At 36.3% G+C, this 19,335-nt stretch overlaps 1 protein-coding gene across 1 annotated transcript; it reads right to left on the bottom strand.

Annotated features, from left to right (window-relative positions):
• Positions 1-15,077: 15,077 nt before the first annotated feature.
• On the bottom strand, positions 15,078-15,419 carry GCK72_006677 (uncharacterized protein; the record flags this gene model as incomplete). The annotated part of the gene is made up of 2 exons (XM_003109843.2): positions 15,078-15,311; positions 15,360-15,419. 2 exons carry the CDS (start codon positions 15,417-15,419, stop codon positions 15,078-15,080), a joined length of 294 nt encoding a protein of 97 aa, XP_003109891.2.
• Between the last annotated feature and the right edge of the window lie 3,916 nt (positions 15,420-19,335).

The raw sequence follows: 19,335 nt of genomic DNA, 5'->3' as shown, positions 1-19,335 counted from the left end.
ATTTCTCTTTCCCCTTTTTGACCATCTTCTATTCGTGACGAGAGCGAATATAAATTGCTCATAAATCACTCGAACCGGATTGCATTGGGGGAGGTCTTAGTGTAGTGACAAGACAATGTGTGGGTCCATGAAGGAGAGACAAGAAAATGAGTGAAAAATGTCTTGTACTACGTATATGGAGGTACGAATGAACATCTTTTACGGAAATGGGGGAAAGAGAGTTTGATGGGATAGGGAGAGAGGAGGAGAGCGGAGAGAGAGTCTGCAAAAAATTGGAACTTTCGGGTTTTTTAAGGAAAATCTAGAATAAAAGATCACTAGTCGAATGTTTGAAAAATCGAGCAAGTTCCAAGATTATCGCTTTCTAGAAAAAAAATTATCATCTTGAAAACTGAAAATCTGGAATTTCTCTTATCTATCCACAAAAATTCGAGACAATAGCACTGTAAGCATCTTCAAAGACGCATGTCTCAAAAGTGGGCGGAGCTATAAAAAAGTGGTCAATTGCAAAAATGTTGCTCTTGATTTGATGAACATAAGCAATAACAGAAATTAAAGAAATTTTGAAAACCAGCAGGGAAAGGATACACTGACAAAAATACACTGACCAAAATACACTGACAATATTTTCTCAGACACTGGGTATGATCCCAAAGCTAGCTCATTTCTGCAAAAAAATCAAATTAACTCATAATCTGAACAGCAGATTTGTGGAACTTCTATTATCCGCCGTATCAGAAACTGATTGAAGCTAATTCGAATGAGAACGACTTCTTAACTTTAGTTTTATTAGGGGCGATCTAGATAAGACGGTTCTAATTTGTACCAGTTCTCATATCAACGTATCAGTAGGTTAAGTGCTGATCTTAATTTTTCCTGATCAGAAAGTCCTTCGGAATTAGAAATTTCATACTTGCAAGTTTTCGAGTTTTCGGCCGGGCCCGGCAAGGCCAGATGATCCGGCTTCCAGAAAAAGTACCTATTTTTACCAAATGTTTTGAATTGCATAGAAATTTTACCTTAAAAATCAATTTTTGATGCATAACTAGCTTTTGATTGAATTCTGAAGTATAGTCAAAAATTCTACATTTTCGGAAAAAATCAAAAATTTCAAAATTTCGTTCAAAATAAATTTTCCACGGGCCGACCCGTTGCAAGTATGGAAGTTGTTAATTTTCATCTAGGATGCAAAAAAATTGCATCAAAACTACAGTAATCCTAATTTTCCGGTGATCAATTATTGTTACAAGGCTTGGGAGTGTCAGATTTTTTCAAATGATCCATGTTGTGAGGAGATTCTGAATCTAGACATCTACAGTACTCCACCTCAACTTTCTACACCCAATACAAACCAAAAGTAAAAAGGAAAGAAGAGATACGGTTCAATGTTCAACAATATCTTCTCAACCGAAATGACTGGGGGTCAGGGGAGTGATAAAAACGAAAAGCAGCCAAGAAGCAACAGATGAGAAGAAAAAAGAAGAGAAACGATAGACGCTTGGACATGCTGAGACGTATGTGTCTGTTTGTGTGTGAGCGATCACATGTTTTTGGGTGGTTTTGTTCCCTTTTCGCAACCCGCTTCCTGCCCCTCTTCTCCCATAGTCCTTGTTGCCTCCCAGTCTCTTTTCTCATTCCCACTACAATTATGTTTACAGACTTTTCGAAAAAAGAGGAAAGAGAGATGGATTGATGATGCCCCCAGTGATTTGATGTCGTTTGTACTTTCTCTTTTTTCGTCTGTTTATCTCTTTATAACTTTCCAGTTTATAGATATGTATGGATGTCATCAGTTGTTTTGCAGAATACGCAAGTATCGTTTGCAGATTTTATCGTCGAAAGGGTACGGTTGTACTCAAAACAAGTTATTTTGAAAAATTCACTGTTTTCAAAGTGATTTTTTTTTAGAAATTAGTCAATATTGGCAGCTAAATCCGACTTTTACAGACATCCGATGATTTTAGTGTTTTCAAAGAAAAAATATGTTTTTTGAAACTACAGTAAGATTCAAGGGATTTTCTTAAAAATGCCAGTTAAGGCAAACGGAACGTGTAAAAATTTCTTTTTTTGTTTGTAGATCAGAAATTTCTCACCAAAAATCTGATGCGGTTCTAGACCAGGGTTGCCCGAAAATTTTGGACCGAAAAAACCAAAAAATTCCTGAAAAATTTCAAGAAAACTGTCTGCAGAAAGAGTTTTTTTGTACAAAAATGATGAATTTGTATGAAAACTGTAAATATTTCAAGGACAGACCTTCAGAAACCAGTTTTTGAGTACAAAATAAGAAAAAATTTCATGAAAAATCGAAAAAAACACTATTTTTGTTACGGATATTCAGAATCCTGACAGGCAGACAACTCCTAAATTGTTTTCTAAAACACTGAATTTCAGAAATACTGTCAATACTGTCATCAATCAGAAATCAAAAATAGAGAAAAAGGGAGTTCATAACAAGAAGAAATGAAATTCTATCTCTCTCTCTTTCTAAATTTCAAAAAAGAGTTCAGCTCTCTCTCTCTCTTCTCATGTCATCTTGACAAGTACATCATCATAAAAATTGAAGACTTCTTTACACATGAAAGAAGAAAAAGACAAATGCGTCTCTCTTGCTCTTGACACAATTCATTTCGAGTTCACACTGAACTTTGGCGGGGTTTCATTTGAAATTCGATCTCATTTTATGTTAGAGAGACAAAGTGAAGAGAACTTGCAGGTTTTCCCCCAAAAAAATGATAGAGTTCCACACGTTTTTTGATGTGTTCCACGTCATTTGGGTGATCTTGAGAGAGGGAATAAAACGAGAATCAGATCAGAAAATTCCAGGCAGAAGTTTGAATATTCGATATTCGGAGCTGGCGTGTCTGAGACGAAAATGATCTCTTACAGGCTAGAATTAAGGTCAATTTTCACAGATTTTCTGATTTTGATTACTGTAGCTACCGTAACCTTTTTTGCAAAATCTCGATACCTTCTTAAATTATGCTCATCTGTTTTTACTTATCAAGGAAATCGATGCTATGTGATATTAGCACGGCACGCTTCTTACAACCGCGCTCTACCGAAACCGAAGAAAATTGTGTGCGAAATTGAGAGACTCAGAGAAAAATAGACATTTCTCAAGGGGATTTCGGTGGAGCGCAGTTGTAAGAACTGTACCGAGCTAATAGACACCACACCACAAATTTTTAGAAAAAAAACCAAAAAATGAAATCTCGGATAAAAAATCTGCGATAATTGAAAACAATAATACGTACTTGAAATCCCTCCCTCCTAAAATTCAGATCCAGATATATTCTGAAAGCACTCAGAAAACAGGACCATTCTGTCTGCGTCTCTTAATATCCCACACTCTCTCACTTGCTCATTTCTTGTTTCGTTCTGTTTATTTGCTCATTTTTTGTCCGTGATGATAGTGGAAAAGGGGAAAGAGGGGAAGAATTGAAAAACAAAAAACAAAATGGAAGGGTTCCAGTTGGGAGCTGAAAATGAGAGAGAGCATGTGACTCAACAGAGGAAAAGGAGGAGCTTAAAAGGACGGTACGAGGACAACAAAGAATTGGAAATGAGACTGAAAATGAGAGAGAACGAGGAGGGAGAGAGAGAGAGAAAAAGAGAAAGTGCACATGGAAAATGAGAACGGAAATTAAATGATGCATTCGGATCGAAAGCTTCTTCTCTTTCTCTCTCATTTATCTTCTCTTGATATTCTGAATAAGATATATTAGGAGAGAAAGAGAATATGAGATAGAAAAAAAGAAGAGGAGATGGATTATTATTCGTTGAAAAGATTAGGAAAGATGGAATTGAGTGTATTGAGATTTATCGAGGAAATGATTTCAGATTTTCGAGGAATTTGTTCTTCACGGTCTATTATTTACAAAGTTGCACGTCTTCTTAGTTTGCTAGAAATTTTAATTTTCAGCAATTTTCAGAAAAAAAAGTTGAAAAATTGACGTTTCTCATTAGGGGTGTTACTAGGATCCTTTTTGGTTGAACAAAAAGAGAAATTGACAAAAAAACTTAACGATAGGAAAAGTTTGACGGCTCATAACTCGGTTTCCAGAACGATTTAGCAGAAAATATCAAGTGCCAAATTATTGAGTCGTTAGAAAGAGGGCACTTCGAGGACTTCCCTTTTAAGAAAAATCCAGTAACAAAGTTTTCATTTCATGTCTGTCCGGATATCTGGATGTCCAAATGTCCCCTGAAGCCACGCCTACATCAAAATCACAAAATTCCATAGCTGTCTATATAATCAAGACCTTAAAGGCTCATTTCCTAGAAATTCTTAACTATTTCTACCAAAAATCAAAGAAATAAGTGAATGAATAAATATTCAAGACCTAACATCAATCCAAAGAAATCTGTGAGAAGATTTCTCTTAGAAAATGGCATTTTTTTGAATGACAAGAAATATCTAATGAAGTCTTCTTTCTCTCGTCTATTCGATAACTCTGACGTGGCACTCTCACTCGCATATGAGCAATTCATCAAAAATTCAAAACTCTGTGCCAGCTAATCCCTCTTCGTTTCTTCGTTTCTCGGGTTTTTCCCCGTTTTTCAAAGATTTTTCGGTGGCACTTTTTGATACTTTCGTGCACTTTTGAAGAAGAAGTGAGTACACTTGAAAAGTTGGAAAATTGGATTTTCAGTCAGGAAGAACTTTAAAAAAAGAAGGAGGTTTAATTTAAAATGCAGGAACATGTGTACTATAACTGAACCTGTGATCTACATGAAAACAAAGAAAAAAAAAGAAAATATATTCCAAAACTCGAAACTGAAATGAATATGACAAATCCTATCTAAACAGACGTCCATTAAGAATTGTCAAATATATTCATATCTTCTCAATCTCCATCTGCTTCTTTTGTCAAAATAAGTGACAGGTGGTGGTGGAATAAGAGAGAGAAAGGGGAGGGAGGGAACTATGTATAGATGAGAACGGGAATGAGAGTTTGTTGGTTTTGGTTGCTTTTTCAAATATGGATATAGGAGAATAAGGTTAGAGAGGAGCTGCTGTAGCTGGAATTTCAGATTCAGGGTCAGCGTTTTCTAATTGGTGGCCTAGAAAATCAAAATTCAGGAAAACTTGTCTTCTAGCTCCGATTTTCATAAATGTGAAGATTTTGAGCTTGAAATTGAGTGGACATTTTGAAAAAAAAATCGCGAAAATTGGGCTCGGAGAAGTGGTGGTTTTTTTGGTTTTTTGGATCAGAAAAAGTACCAAAATAAGATTTTAGACTCAAAAACGGACATCTGGAAATACAGACAATTTTGGGGCCAAATTTTTACTTTCTGAACCAAAAAATTTGCTGAATTTTCGATTTTAGGAACTCGTGAAAAAACGGAATCAGAATGAATCAGAATGAATAGAACTTACAAAAATGGATTTTATCGGCAAATATTAATTCTGTAATTCCAATCAGCCACTACCAGCTCAACCGTCGAAAAAAGGGGCGTGACCTCTAAAACTTTCCAAAAGCCATCCTTTTGTAAGTTTGCGGAAGTGATCATTGTCTTCCTGTTAAAGACCAGAAAAAATCAAATTAGCAGATCTTTCTGTCCCAAGAGTCGTCCTCAGTCATATGGTCCGTGGGACCACCCATCTAGAGTTAAACCACTTTAAACTAATAGTCTAAATAACTGAGTTATAGTAGTTCCGGTTGACTTCCGTCTCTTTCCTTCCATTATTTCTTTTTCTTCAAGGTATATAAAGTGAAAAATGAATGAATAAATGCCAATTAAATTGAAAAAAAGACTGGAATAGAGAGATGAGTCATTTTCTTTTTTTTTTCGATTCCTTCCTTCCTCATACCAACTTTTGCATTTGCTCCTTTTTGTTATTCCAGTCACGTTTTCTTTTTCTTTTTCAGTCTTTTGCTATAGGAATTGGAATCGGAATATAGATATTCGGTTGAAAAAAAAAGAGAAATGATGAGAAGGGGTTAATGATCAAAAAAGGGATTATATGAGCTTTTGAAGAGAAAAAATTGGGGGAAAATACGTGGGGTTCTTTCTCAAAGATCAGACTGATCTAGATGAAAACGGAGGGGGTTTTATAAGTTTCAGATTAGAGAAGATTCTGGATTTATGGAGACAAACGTTTGTTTTTGGTTGAAAGGTGAGGGACTTGCAGAATTTTTCGGAGGAAATCTTTTTTTCAAATTGGAAATATTAGAATCTACCGTAATCTTGTTTAATATTTTCAGATTCCGATTTTCTAGGTACGAATATACAGCCAGAAAATATGTTTTTCGAAAAATGACGTTTTTACAGACTTATCAAAAATCAGGTCGCCCGACTCGGCCCGTCGGCCCAGATTCAAAAGTGAGTACTCTTTTTTTAACAAAATTTTTGAAATTTTCGAATATTTAGAGTAAAAGTGCTTAAATTGTCATACATATTTCCCTTTTGATTCAATCTTAAGCTTTAAGTCGAAAACTATAATTTTTTCAACAAAACTTTTTAAAATTTAAAAAATTCTTCAAAACATGTTTCAAAACGGGCCGAGCGGGCCGGCTCATGACATGTCTGAATTTTGAGAAATAGTAATTTCTAAGCCTCATGTTCTGACTTTTTCTGAATGAGTACAGTGGAGCAAATATCCAAAAACCGTATCTCGATCGTAACATTAGAAAAAGTTTATATTAAAAACAGCCAAAGTTTACAGATAACATTCTGGAAAACATCTCAAAAGTAAAGTGAAAGAATTCTGAATCTTGTAAAGAACTTCCAGGTCTCTTCCCTACTGACAAAACCACCATTCATACATATTTTGTTTAAAAAACGGGAAAAGGAGGGTCTAAAAATCTTCAAAAAACGGAGGGCGAGAAAATGGAGAAGCGTCTCTCTTCACACGAAGACGTCCCCCCACGACAAATCGAGAAGAAACACGATGTCGTGGCTGAAGGAGAAATGCGAGAATCTATTAGGATCCTGAGGCAAAAAGGAGGGGGATGGAGGGGACAGAAGAAGAGCAAAAACGGAGAAGAAGAAGATGGAGCAGAAGAAGAAGAAGCATGAAGAGAGAGAGAAAGAGCAAATGCTAATTACGAGTACGCTCAAGAGGAAAAGAAGGAGGACGAGGGAACAGACTATCTCTCTTTATAAACAGATTCAAAATTGAGATATTACCAGAGGGAAATGTAGAAAAGAGACACAACGAACACACGAAATAGGTCAAATGCACTATGTGAATACCCAGGAAGTGTGGGGATGAGTTAAACAAAATTTGCTCTGTTCTCGATTTTGCACTTTTCGGTTTCTATTGCTCTGTGCCCCCCAAAGGGCAAACGGAAGTATTTTGTAGTCTGTTTTCAACCATGTGGACTTTTTTGGAAAGACAGGCTTAGTTTCATTGGGGTTCGAATATTTGTTCAGGGTACATTCGGAATCGAAAATATGAAAATTTGAAGAAAAAACTGCTGTTTTAGGGTTGTTCTAGGTACAGTACCGTTTTATGTTCTTATTTTCAGAACATGAAAACGGGTGATCAACCGGGAAGCTAGGCCACAATGTGGGAAAGTTCGGCCCCCATTTTCTCTAACTTTCCTACCGAATTTCAGACGGAAAAGTGGATGTCTGGATATTTTCTGATCCAAAATCTCACATATTGCAAGTTTTAAGCTAAAATTGTTGCCGATTTGGTTGTCAAGATGCTGAAAAACTTAGGTCATAATCCGTATGACTCGGTCACAGTTTCTTCAACTTTTAATAGATTTTAAACAAGAAAAAATGTTTTTTGAGCATTTTTCCGATTTTCGAGTTGAAGAAACTGAAATTCTCTGTATTTTTCACTTGAACAGTTTTTCAGAATAGTCAAATTTTGAGCCTTCTCTGGCTGAAAAAGGTCATATTATGGATCTCACTATCAGAATCAAATGAATCTTGATTTTGAAAATTTTGTGAGCAATTATGAGACCATGATTCAGCGCATCTAGCTCAAAAATTCTATATGATTGTCGTTTTAGATACGTGAGTTTTTATCCTGTTACATGGGACAAAATGGAATTCGCAATTCTTAAAGAGAGTTCAGTTCTACTTTATTTTTACTTTAAAATTCTGATATCCGAAAAGTTTTCGGTCTCATTTATATTTGTCTTGTTTACCATCCCATTTAGAACATCGCATTTTTCCAGCTCTCAAGAAATTGGAAAAGTCAAAATCGACCCTTGACGACTTCTAGAATCCTGCAAACTCTTATCCCTTTTAATTCCGTGCATTTTCCAACAGAAACCTTCTATCTCTCCCCTATCAACTGGTCTGTTTGACTACTAGGAAGTTGTAGAAAAAAGAGCAGAAGTCTCTCTTCTCGATATATAAAAAGTGTCATTTTGACAGAAGACTCTCCATGCCAAAAACCTCCAAAAACGAGTTATTTTGGAGAAGAAGAAGAAAAAAAGAAGAAGATGAATAAGTAGAGGGGAATGGAAAAAGAAGAGAGGTTATGAATTGAAAATGGGAAGAAAGAGGCGTCTCCGTTCCAAGAAAACTGAGAGTATAGATGATAGTAGTCGGAAGAATTCAGGTCTGTGTGTCCGGATGTCTCAAATTCTGGTAGTCCAGTTCCCCACGACAAAAACCAAATATATACATGTACACATTTGACCCACCACTTGGTAAATAAATCACTGATTCGTGTGTACTAAATTAAATTTTGGAGAGCCAACAAATCAGAAAGAGACATTGAGAATGAAACGGATGTTTTTGTAATCGAACACTCTTCTGGTAGTGGTCACACACTGAGAGAATCATCATCTTTCTATTGGATTGAGGGTCCGAGAGTGGGTGGTGAAAGAAGAGAAAAAAGAAATATTCCAAGTTTAGTTCCGCCTATTTGCTTTTCATTTTTTTTCATAGCTGTGAGTCAGAAAAAGGAAGTTTTCGGGGTGGGATTGGAGGTGGGTTGGTAGAAGGACAATTATCCCGAAATTTTCAAGTTCTTGGGTGGAAACTGGCGTGCCTTTGACGCATGGGCACCTGCTACCTGACAGAATTTCACAATCTAAATACCGTAGTCGATTTCAGACACCTTTATAATTGGAAATTTCTCAATACTTTCGAGATTTCAAAAGAGATTATAAATTTACGAAATAAGCTGAGTGGAGCAACCAGAAAAAAAAGATGAAGACTCGGGAGTGTGAAGCAAACCGAGGAGGACGGGGCCTCCCGGAAATGGACGAAGAAAAAAGAAGAAGAAGACGTGAAGGAGCGAGAAGAGCGGACACGGAGCGGAAGGGAATTTTCGGAGGAACGACAAGAAGAAAAGAAGAAAAAAGAGGAAAAACTACTGGAAAGAGAGGAAAGATTGTTGCAAGACACACCACACAACCACTTTGTCCCGGTGTTTTCAGATAGTGGTGGTAAGGATGGAATGGGTCGGGATCTTGGAAAGGTGGAGAATCTGAAGGAGAACTTCAGAAAAAGGAAACGATTCTAGTGAATCTAGAATCAAATCTGAAACTGAAAGGGCCACTATCACTAGAAGATGTCATTCTTAACTAGCATACCGTAAATACAGTATTATAACGGCACATGTAGTATAACGGCACCCCGTCTATACTCAGAATGCAAGAATATGATTATTTCGGTGGTTTTTCTTGGTTCTGATAAGAATCAACGTGAACAGATGTTCAGCAATTATTATAGAATGTCCAAAAAAGTTTTTTCGTTTAATTTTAATGAGTATCTGAAACCACAATCTTTCTCTCGGAGACAGATGAAAAATATAACGGCAGGCCGTTATAATACAGTATTTACGGTAATCCCTTATTCCATTCTGAAACAGTCAGTTTTGATTCAGAAATTCATTAGTATATATCTTCGTTTGGATTGGATAATTGTGCTAAAAATTCAGTTTTTTCACATCAAAATCAATTTTTACAGCAAAAATACCTTTTTCCATTCAAAATTTTTCAAAAAGATTTTTGAATTTTCAACATTTTTGAAGCGGTTTTTTTAATCAAATTTGCCCTGAAACAGTCAGTTTTCAGACAATTTTTCACAAATTTTGGATCAGAGATTGAAATTTTCATTATTTGGGGAATTTTGCTTCTGAAAAAGGGCATTTGTGAAACTTTATACTAGCTCGACACAGCTCTTACAAATGCGCTCTACCGAAATTTCCTTGAAAAATATATATTTTTCTCTGAGTCTTTCAATTTCGCATACCATTTTTTTCTGTTTCGGTAGAGCGCGGTTGTAAGAAGTGTGCCGTGCTAATAGCTCATGGCTGCCTTACCGCTCAAAATCAGATACAGTAGATCTCGTGACGTGTCAGAACCATCCACCAAAAAAAAAGAAAAAAATCGTCAAAAAACAAGGAAAAGTGCCCTTTGTGTTTTCCAATCCTATCATTTTTCCTTCCTTTTTCTTTTGTCTAAGCTCAATGAAAAATCAAGTTAACTGAAAATAGTCTTGAAAAACAAGCAGAAACAATTTGATTCTCTCTCTCACTCAGTTGTTTTCTATTTTTCTCTATGATGTCTATAATTCTATAATTTAATTCAAGAGAGCACAACACGAAATAACAAGAAAATGGAGTGAAAGAGTTCCGGAAACTAACCTCATAGAAAATCGAACGTTTTCTGGAAGTTGTGGTGGTGGTGGAGGACGTTGGGGTACACGAGGAATTCGATGTTGATGTGGATGAAGACGTTGGGGAGGATGGAGGTTGCGAGTGCAATCTCTTCACCTTTTTCTGAAATTTCGATGAGTTGAAAAGATGTCGAAGACCCGTATGAAACCTTTCATTTTCGAGAAAGCAGGATATTTTTTTGACAAGATTTAGAATATGTGAGCTGTTTCTTCTGCCAACTCTTTGTAACCTAGCTTTTCCAGCTCAATCAGTATGAAACTGTTTTGGAAAATTAAGTTCTTTTTTCGGGTTCTACATGTAAATTAACTTACAAATCTGAAAAATTCGCAATTTTTGATAGTCTGCTGAATTATAATAAATTTATTTTCCGAGATACAACTTTTTAAAGTAATATCACCAATATCACTTTAATGACCCACCTCATACAGTAGCGATCATAGGTGAGTACACCTGCATACTTTCATATGTATCTCAGCTGAAATAAGACCGTTTTGCACAAACTTTTTTTTCAAATATAGCTGAAACATTCAGCAATACGAAAATCAGTTTTTTGAAATAGTTCTAATTCTGATTATTTTTGATAATCGATTTTTCCTGATCGTGATTTGAAAATTCGAAAAAAAAACTTTTTATTTTTCTCTTGGAGTTATTGAGTTTTTAATGTCAAAATGTTGGAAAACACTCAAATAAACAAAAAATGATGTTGAATTGGCATTCTACTTTCTGAGCATCGTGCCACAGCTCCAGAAGTCAAAAGTGGCGCCCTCGGGAAAACTTTCATAACTCATCAAAAAATTGTCCAAATTAGTCGAAAAATGTACCAAAAGATGTGTCTTGAGCTTTTCTACAAACGAACATCAAAAAGTTACATTTTTAGAAAAAATAATTTTTCTAATTTTTTTCACTCAAAAATTTTTTATTCCCATTTTTTTCCTAATTTTCGATATTTTCGGGCTACAAAACGAACATACCTCTCACAAACTGGATACGAAGTGTTTTTTCACACATAATCAAACACATTTCTGCATTCTTTCTTTGTTTTGTAGCCAGAAAATATCGAAAAGTAGGAAAAAATGGGAATAAAAAATTTTTGAGTGAAAAAAATTAGAAAAATTATTTTTTCTAAAAATGTAACTTTTTGATGTTCGTTTGTAGAAAAGCTCAAGACACATCTTTTGGTACATGTTTCGACTAATTTGGAGCATTTTTTAATGAGTTATGATGATTTTCCCGAAGGCGCCACTTTTGACTTCTGGATCAGGAAAAATCGATTATCAAAAAAAAATCAGAATTAGAACTATTTCAAAAAACTGATTTTCGTATTGCTGAATGTTTCAGCTATCTTTGAAAAAAAAGTTTGTGCAAAACGGTCTTATTTCAGCTGAGATACATATGAAAGTATGCAGGTGTACTCACCTATGATCGCTACTGTATCTTCTTGAGTTGCGGTTTAGAAAACCAGAGTTAGTCCCTAAGCCCATCTTCAAATTTTTGTTTTAAGAATCCTAAGATTTCAGTTCTACTTTTGATCTTCCCCGAAACTTGGAACACTCCAAAAACGGAAGTATTGTTTTCTGCAAAACCATCCCCGACCCCATTCCCAAAAAAGAACTGCTCATCGAGCAGGCTTCAATACATAGCGAATGGCGTGTCTCACTTTGTATTCTGAAGATGTCGTCGTCGTAGAAGCAGAAGACGTTGAACCAGATGACGAAGACGGAGAAGAAGTTGTCACAATGTGTGTTGAACAATTTTGAACTTCTGCAACACAATGAATAGAATCAAGTTTTTTGTTGAAAAGCGTTCAACAACTACTTTTAGAGCAGACAAAAATCACAAATTGAGTGTGGAGGTGTCTTGATTTTTGCTCAATTTTGACCTATTCTGTCTCAGATTTTCAAAAATTTTCGTCTGTTTTCAAGAATCCAGGAAAGTTTGGAAACTAAACAAGAAAACAAAAACAAAAAAGCAACATGAGAAGAAAAAAAGGCGAACGTTTCTGGAAATTAAAAGTATTGTTTTTTGAGTGTTTTGTATGTATATATGGAACGAAGAATCCCCCAAAAAATTCATGAGTCTCTCGAGATTTTCTGTCCTGTACAACAACGAAAAAATGGGAAAAAACGGAGAGGAGGATATGTTTTTGGGGGAAAGAAGGCAATATTGAGACAGAAACAGCATTTTTTGAGTGATGGGCTTTCGATTCTTCAACTTTTTTCATTGTTTAGTTTTTTTTCGGTTTTTTTGGAGCAGAAAAAATAAAGTTTTAGGGGAGGAGGGGGTTCTGAGAATATAGAAAGTACAGTCTAGTGAAAAATTCTCAGAGTTGGGATGTCAGAACCAGTTTTATAATTAGCATACTTGCAACGGGCCGGGCCGATTTGAGAATTTTCACCGGCCCGGGTCACAGCACAAAAATTTGAAAATTTGAATTTTTTTGAATATTTTTTGATATCTCCACCCACTTTTGAGATATACGTCTTTAAACTCTCTCGCTTCTCTAAGCACTCTCGTCTGCTACTAATTTTTAAAGACGCGTATCTCAAAAGTGGGCGGAGCTATCAAAATGGTGCCAACTACAAAAATAAAGATCTAGGCATGATCTATCGATTGATATAAAGATACTGACAAAGGTACAGGCGCATCGATTCAAGATTTGATCTTCAGTTGGGAGCCGATCTTTGGGGAGAATACTTACAAAAATGAAATTTTAGGCATGATCTAGATTCTCGTAAAACTCGAACCCATGGGCTTATATTATCATGTCAGAGTCTGACAGTTGTCGAAATGTATTATAAACTGAATAGTTCTAGAAACAGTACTCTTACCGTAACCATCCTACTGGAAGTTCGTTCATAATCTCACAGAAAGGGACGCTTCATCACAAAGGTCTACGAGAGAAAAGTAACGTCTTATTAGAAGGAATTTTAGAATGTACAAGACTGACTATTTCTAAATGCGAGATATTCTCAGTAAAACGAAAATTCTGCAAAGGAACCCTCAAACCGAAACCTCCTTGCATTTAGCTGATTTCAGAAGTGCGAGTTCTCCTGAACCTCCTAAATTCCTAACCCTCACAACAACTTGAAAGTTTTCGGAAAGTAATATATTTAGCTTCTAACGAATCTCCAGACTCAAGGCACCATAAGAAAGATTGTTGCTCAGAAAAAAACATTTCTGAAAAAGTTAACAAGTTCTCAGCACCTCGTTGTCTCTTTCCGAAGGGTCATCTGACTTCTTCGAGAAAAAAGAAAAAGTTGAGCCCTCCCAGAGCAGTCCGGAAGATGGGCGGGAAAACGAACAAACTTGTTTTTTGTGTATGTCTGTGTGCTCATCATTCCTGCGTCTCTTCGTCTCCAACACTATTTTCTTCAGTTGTCCCCGCCGTTCCTCCTATCAGTGCCTCTGACCCTCTTTCACTCTTTTACTACTAAGTATTTAGACAGAGAGCACCTCTCTCACAGAGAGCTCTCCAGGGGGTAAACAACAACAAAAAAGATCAGTAAATAGAAGAGAACAATAGAGAAAAAGAGCGGGAATTTCAAAAGCGATGCTTTTGTTTTTGAACTTCTTCGTCTCCTTTCTTTCCTGCTCTGCACCTACGATTTGCCTTTTTTACTACTAAACAAAAGAGTTTGCAGGAGGAAAGAACTCGAGGAGAGAAGACAAAGGGGAGCAGAGGTCACTTTTTGATAGGAAAACTTATTTTTGAGCAAAGAGGATGGATAAGAAAATCAGTCGGGATCTGAATTTCCCCCAGTAATATTGGAGAGCGAGGGGTCAAGTAGGTAGGCTAGGAGACAAAATTCAAGATTTTCCAGATGAGAACGTTATTTTCTGTTCTGTGCATCTGGCCAAACTGCTAATCGTCATTTTAAGAATATTCCGGATGTGAAGATTTCAGACTGATAGTGAGCTTGAGTCCCATAATCAGAAAACACTTCCTGCTCAGAATGGATAAGTTCAAGGGTGTCTCGAGGTCTCAGGGGTTGTCTCATTGTCCCAAACTTCAGTTCGCTAACTAGAGAAGGTCTTGGAGTCAGTTTGGAGTTATGTGACGTGACCTATATCATTGGAAAGCTGAGAAAACGCTGATTCGAGGTCAAAGAAAACGAGGTTAAACTTTGAACCGCCTCATCACTACCACCCACACCATGCTGCTGATATTTTTTCGGTAAGGTAATCACTTGTCAGCGATCCCAACTTTAACTTCGTTTTTCTCGAATACCAGACATCGAGTGCAAATACTGAATATATATTTGGAATCAGCGTTTTCTCAGCTGTCCAATGATATAGGCCACGTCCCATATCTCCAGACTGACTCCATGGCTTTCCCTAGTAAGTTCAGAAGACTTTTATCTTTATTTTAGTAGGCTGTCAATCAAAAATTATAATGTGAATGATCCAAAGGTGCTGAAGGTTTCAGTTTTTGCTTGTCTCAATTTAGAATCAAAATGCATAAGTTTTCTTATTCTAATCTCTATTCTACAAAGTCCCTACCGTAACCTTCCATCCCCATTTCGAACAATCTTCCCTTCTTCTGTAAAAACTCACTGCATTTTCTCAAGTCATGCAATCCATGAAAAGTGGCTGATTTCTTCGGAACACTTCTCGATTTCGTCATAGTACTCGTTTTCTTGGGAACCCCGTCAAAGTTATCAATCAGTCGAGCGTTCTCACGTGTCTCCTCTCGAATTGTTCCAAGAAAATCCGTCTGAAAATAAAAAAAGGATTAGGATTCAAGGAGTGGATTAGTTCTTACCGGTCTAGCGAAGCTAAAAGCGTGTCTCCGAAAACCGTACTCGCTCTTCGAACCGTGCATTTCATCAATATGCTACCTGGAATACCGAAATACCAAAATGAATTGGAAGCGACAAAAAAAAAGAAATCAAAAAAAAGAAGAAGATGTGGAAAAAGAAGCAAAAACTTTCATGTACACATCCGGTGTGCTGTCAAGTCGTCGTCGGGATTAATCAGAAAAGAGGATAAAAAAGATGGAGGTGAGAAAAAAGAGATGACGAAGAGATGAGAGAAGAGAGCAAGAGATGAGAAGATGGAACTGACTTGAATATGAGCAAAAAGAGCAAAAATGCCCAGTTTTTGCGCCGCGAGACGCCTATTTTGCGAAAATTTTGGTTGAGTTCTATTTCTCGGGTTGCGGTTTTTTTGATAGATTGAATGGACGGGGTCGGCGTCTCCGGGGAATTTCAGGGAGAGTGGATACGGTAGTTTGTTTGGAAGAAGAAGGAAGAAAAATTGCAAAAGCAACTTGTAACCACTTGGGATGAAGAATACTTTTTCTAATTGATTAAAGGAGGACTGAAGTCATATTTTTTTATTTCAGATTCTGATACTTCAGAAAATTCTGAACAACTTTCATCATTGGAGCATATGCTAAAAATCGCTCTAAATGCCCTAAATTTACGTTTTCCCGGCTCAAAAGGAGCCTAGGTGGAAGAGTTTTCCCATGCGAATTTTTGCCCCCGTGTAGTCCTCTCGGACAAAATTATTTCTTTTTATTTCTCGATTTTTCGTTTTCTTGCTTTTTTCAACAAAATTTCGTGTTCTTGTCAACTTATATCGTAAAAAAGAAGAAAAAACACGAAATTTTGTTGAAAAAAGCAAGAAAACGAAAAATCGAGAAATAAAAAGAAATAATTTTGTCCGAGAGGACTACACGGGGGCAAAAATTCGCATGGGAAAACTCTTCCACCTAGGCTCCTTTTGAGCCGGGAAAACGTGAATTTAGGGCATTTAGAGCGATTTTTAGCATATACTCCAATGATGAAAGTTGTTCAGAATTTTCTGAAGTATCGGAATCTGAAATAAAAAAATATGACTTCAGTCCTCCTTTAATTCTAGAATTCTTTCAGATTCGTGCTCTTTAATGTTTGCGCAACCGGATGCTCTCTCACCTGAAGGCGTGAATAAAAAACATGTTACGAAATCACTTTTTGGTCGAGATCAAAACCGGAAATGCGAGCATTTGGGAGAGGGATTTTTCCTAATCTTCGGGTATCCAGAAGCATGATATTTGATAAGATTTACAGATTGCTTCAAACTTTTGAAAGAAGATACATTTCAGCTTGAGATATTGGCAAAAAGAAAGTTATCATCAGGTTACAAAAAACAACGGGGTAGGAAAACCTACAGTACTGGATCACATCAGGAATGCGACACTTGCAGTTTTTAGTTAAAAATGGTCAACTTTGTGAGTGTGAGACGGCCTCCCTGATGGTATCACAATATTGATTGTTTATGAAGTGTATAGATCACAACTAGAGCTTTATTTTTGAAATTGACAACTTTTTTGTACGGACGCTCCCTAGCAAGTTACAGGTAGGCGAATATTTAGTGAAAAAGTAGTGGAATTTTTGACCGACTTACTTTAATAGACTGCAACTTGCTAGAGAGTGATCGTACAAAAAAACAAACTACTACAAAAATAAAGCTCTAATTTTGATCTTCATTTTTGTAGTTGACAACTTTTTTGCACAAGCACTCCCTAGAGAGTTACAGGCAGACAAAGTAAATAGCTTAAAAACTCTTTTTAGCACTGAAAAAGGGTTTTGCGAGAAAGGTTTTGACAATTGATAGCTTCTTAAGATGTGCCCGTACGAAAATTTGTTATCTACAAAAATGAAGATCAAAATTAGAGCTTCATTTTTGTAATTGGTCGTTTTTTTGTGCAAACACTAGTTACAGTCAAAGTTCCGATCCACTGTAAGAATCAATGACACCGTGCTACAATGTCGAAACAGACTTCGGAAGATTGATGCTCAATAAAACCAGTACAACATCTGGATATCTGGACTAATGGACACACAGACAGGCAATTATTCTTAATGAAGTCTAGAATTGCCGCAACTACAAAAACTCTAGTGAAATATAGCACATCTTCTATAAAAAGAAGTGTGAGTCAACTGTTGTCTTTGTGAAAAATGAAGGAAAAAAATGAAGAGAAAAAAGACAAAGTTCTGTCACCAATAATAAAATAACTTGTTCATATTCATCATACGAAGAAAAATTGGAAATATGAAGCGTCGTCGTGCGAAATGAGAAGATGTCATTTCCAGATGAAGCAGAAAACGAAATGAAGGAGAAGACGTTTTGTATGTGTATAGGAGAGGAAAAGTTTCATTTTCTATTCAATTTCATCTTGCTCTTCTCCCTCTTTTTGCTCTTCTGATGACGAGATCGAGTAAAAATGAGAAATGAACATGGTTCTGGGTTCAATGAGCATGGATACTCCAGAAGACGTCAACGTCTTCTTAAAAAGAATCTGCAGAAGCTAAAACTATAAAATAACTTCTAATCCAGAAGCCGATGAAGAGTGCATTATTCATGAATTTTTCTATTTTTAGATATTTTTTGGATTCAGACATAAATATTTGGACAATTTTTACAAAAGAAAAAACAAGAATGATATCACTTTCCGAGTACAAAAAACGACTGCTGTCAGAACTCCCCAACAAAATTTGAAAAAGAACAAAAAAACGTCGTGGTTTTTAAAAAGAATGTCCTGCTGGGTTTTTGTGTCGACGGGGGACCGGAGGGAACGAAAAGAATCTCGACGTCTTCTGGAGTGAGGGCTCATTGTAAATTCATTGGATATTTGAGAGCAAAAAAAAGAAGAAGAAGAAAACCTCTCTGACATACACACACACAAAAGAATAATAATTGGTTTAAAAAATAGAAGAAGAAGGGTTTTTCAATGGAGAGATCTAATTAAATGAATCGATTTTGGAATGGAGGGGGGGGGGAGCGGAAGTTCAGAATTATAGAATTTTTCAGAAGATTTTCTCAGGCAGATGCGAAAAAGTGTTTTTTTTTCTAAAGTTCAGTTTCGTAACGGATGTGGGAAAATGAATATGGAATAATATTGAATGAATCTGACAACTCAGAATTTGAGATTGAGAAAAAAACAAGGGACAGCGTACTCACCCGGAACAAAAAAAGAGTTTTCAGGAAGAGTTATTATTTCTAGATTGGATTATTTCTCATTGTAAATTTCATGAATTCACTTTTGAAGACTTCTTTTAAAAATAACTTCGGTAGATCAAGATCCGATTTGTATTCGTTCAAAATAACAGTTGCAAACCTGCCCTAACGAAATCCTTTGACTTATCTTTCAATTGGAGCTAGCGAGCTTGGAACCTACATATTTACTAATTTTGACAGTGTATTTCGGTGTCACCTGATTGTCCGATAAACTCAATTTTGTATGGGTTGGACAGAACAAAGATAGTACATCATTTTTGTAGTTGACCATTTTTTGTACAAGCACTACAGTCCATTAAAGTATTTAAACCGGTCAAAAATTGCACTACTTTGCAATCGCCGGCCTGTAACCTGCTAGGGAGTGTTCGTACAAAAAAATGGTCAACTACAAAAATGAAGCTCTACTTTTGATCTGTCTAACCCATGCAAAATTCAATTTATCGGACAATCAAGTGGCATTGAAATACACTGTCAAAGTTTGTCATTTTCAACTGAAAACAGCCAAAGTTGAGAACCTTTTGCACTGTGTTTATCTTGTTGGCTATATAGCACTTTGCTGATATTCAAAACAGTAAGACTGAGGAAGGAATGTAAAATCAGAGGAGTTTCCCGTGGATTACTGTAGGACGCAACGGTTAGAATGATGAGAATACAGACAAAAAACCCCGGAATCGCTGAATTTCAAAACTACGAATACTAAAATTCTACAAGATTCCAAGTCTGTCAAACTGAACTAC

The sequence above is a fragment of the Caenorhabditis remanei genome, chromosome II (assembly GCF_010183535.1).
Source record: "Caenorhabditis remanei strain PX506 chromosome II, whole genome shotgun sequence".
Lineage (NCBI taxonomy): Eukaryota > Metazoa > Nematoda > Chromadorea > Rhabditida > Rhabditidae > Caenorhabditis > Caenorhabditis remanei.
The sequence above is the reverse complement of the archived record's forward strand: the minus strand, read 5'-3'. Positions and strand labels throughout refer to the sequence as shown.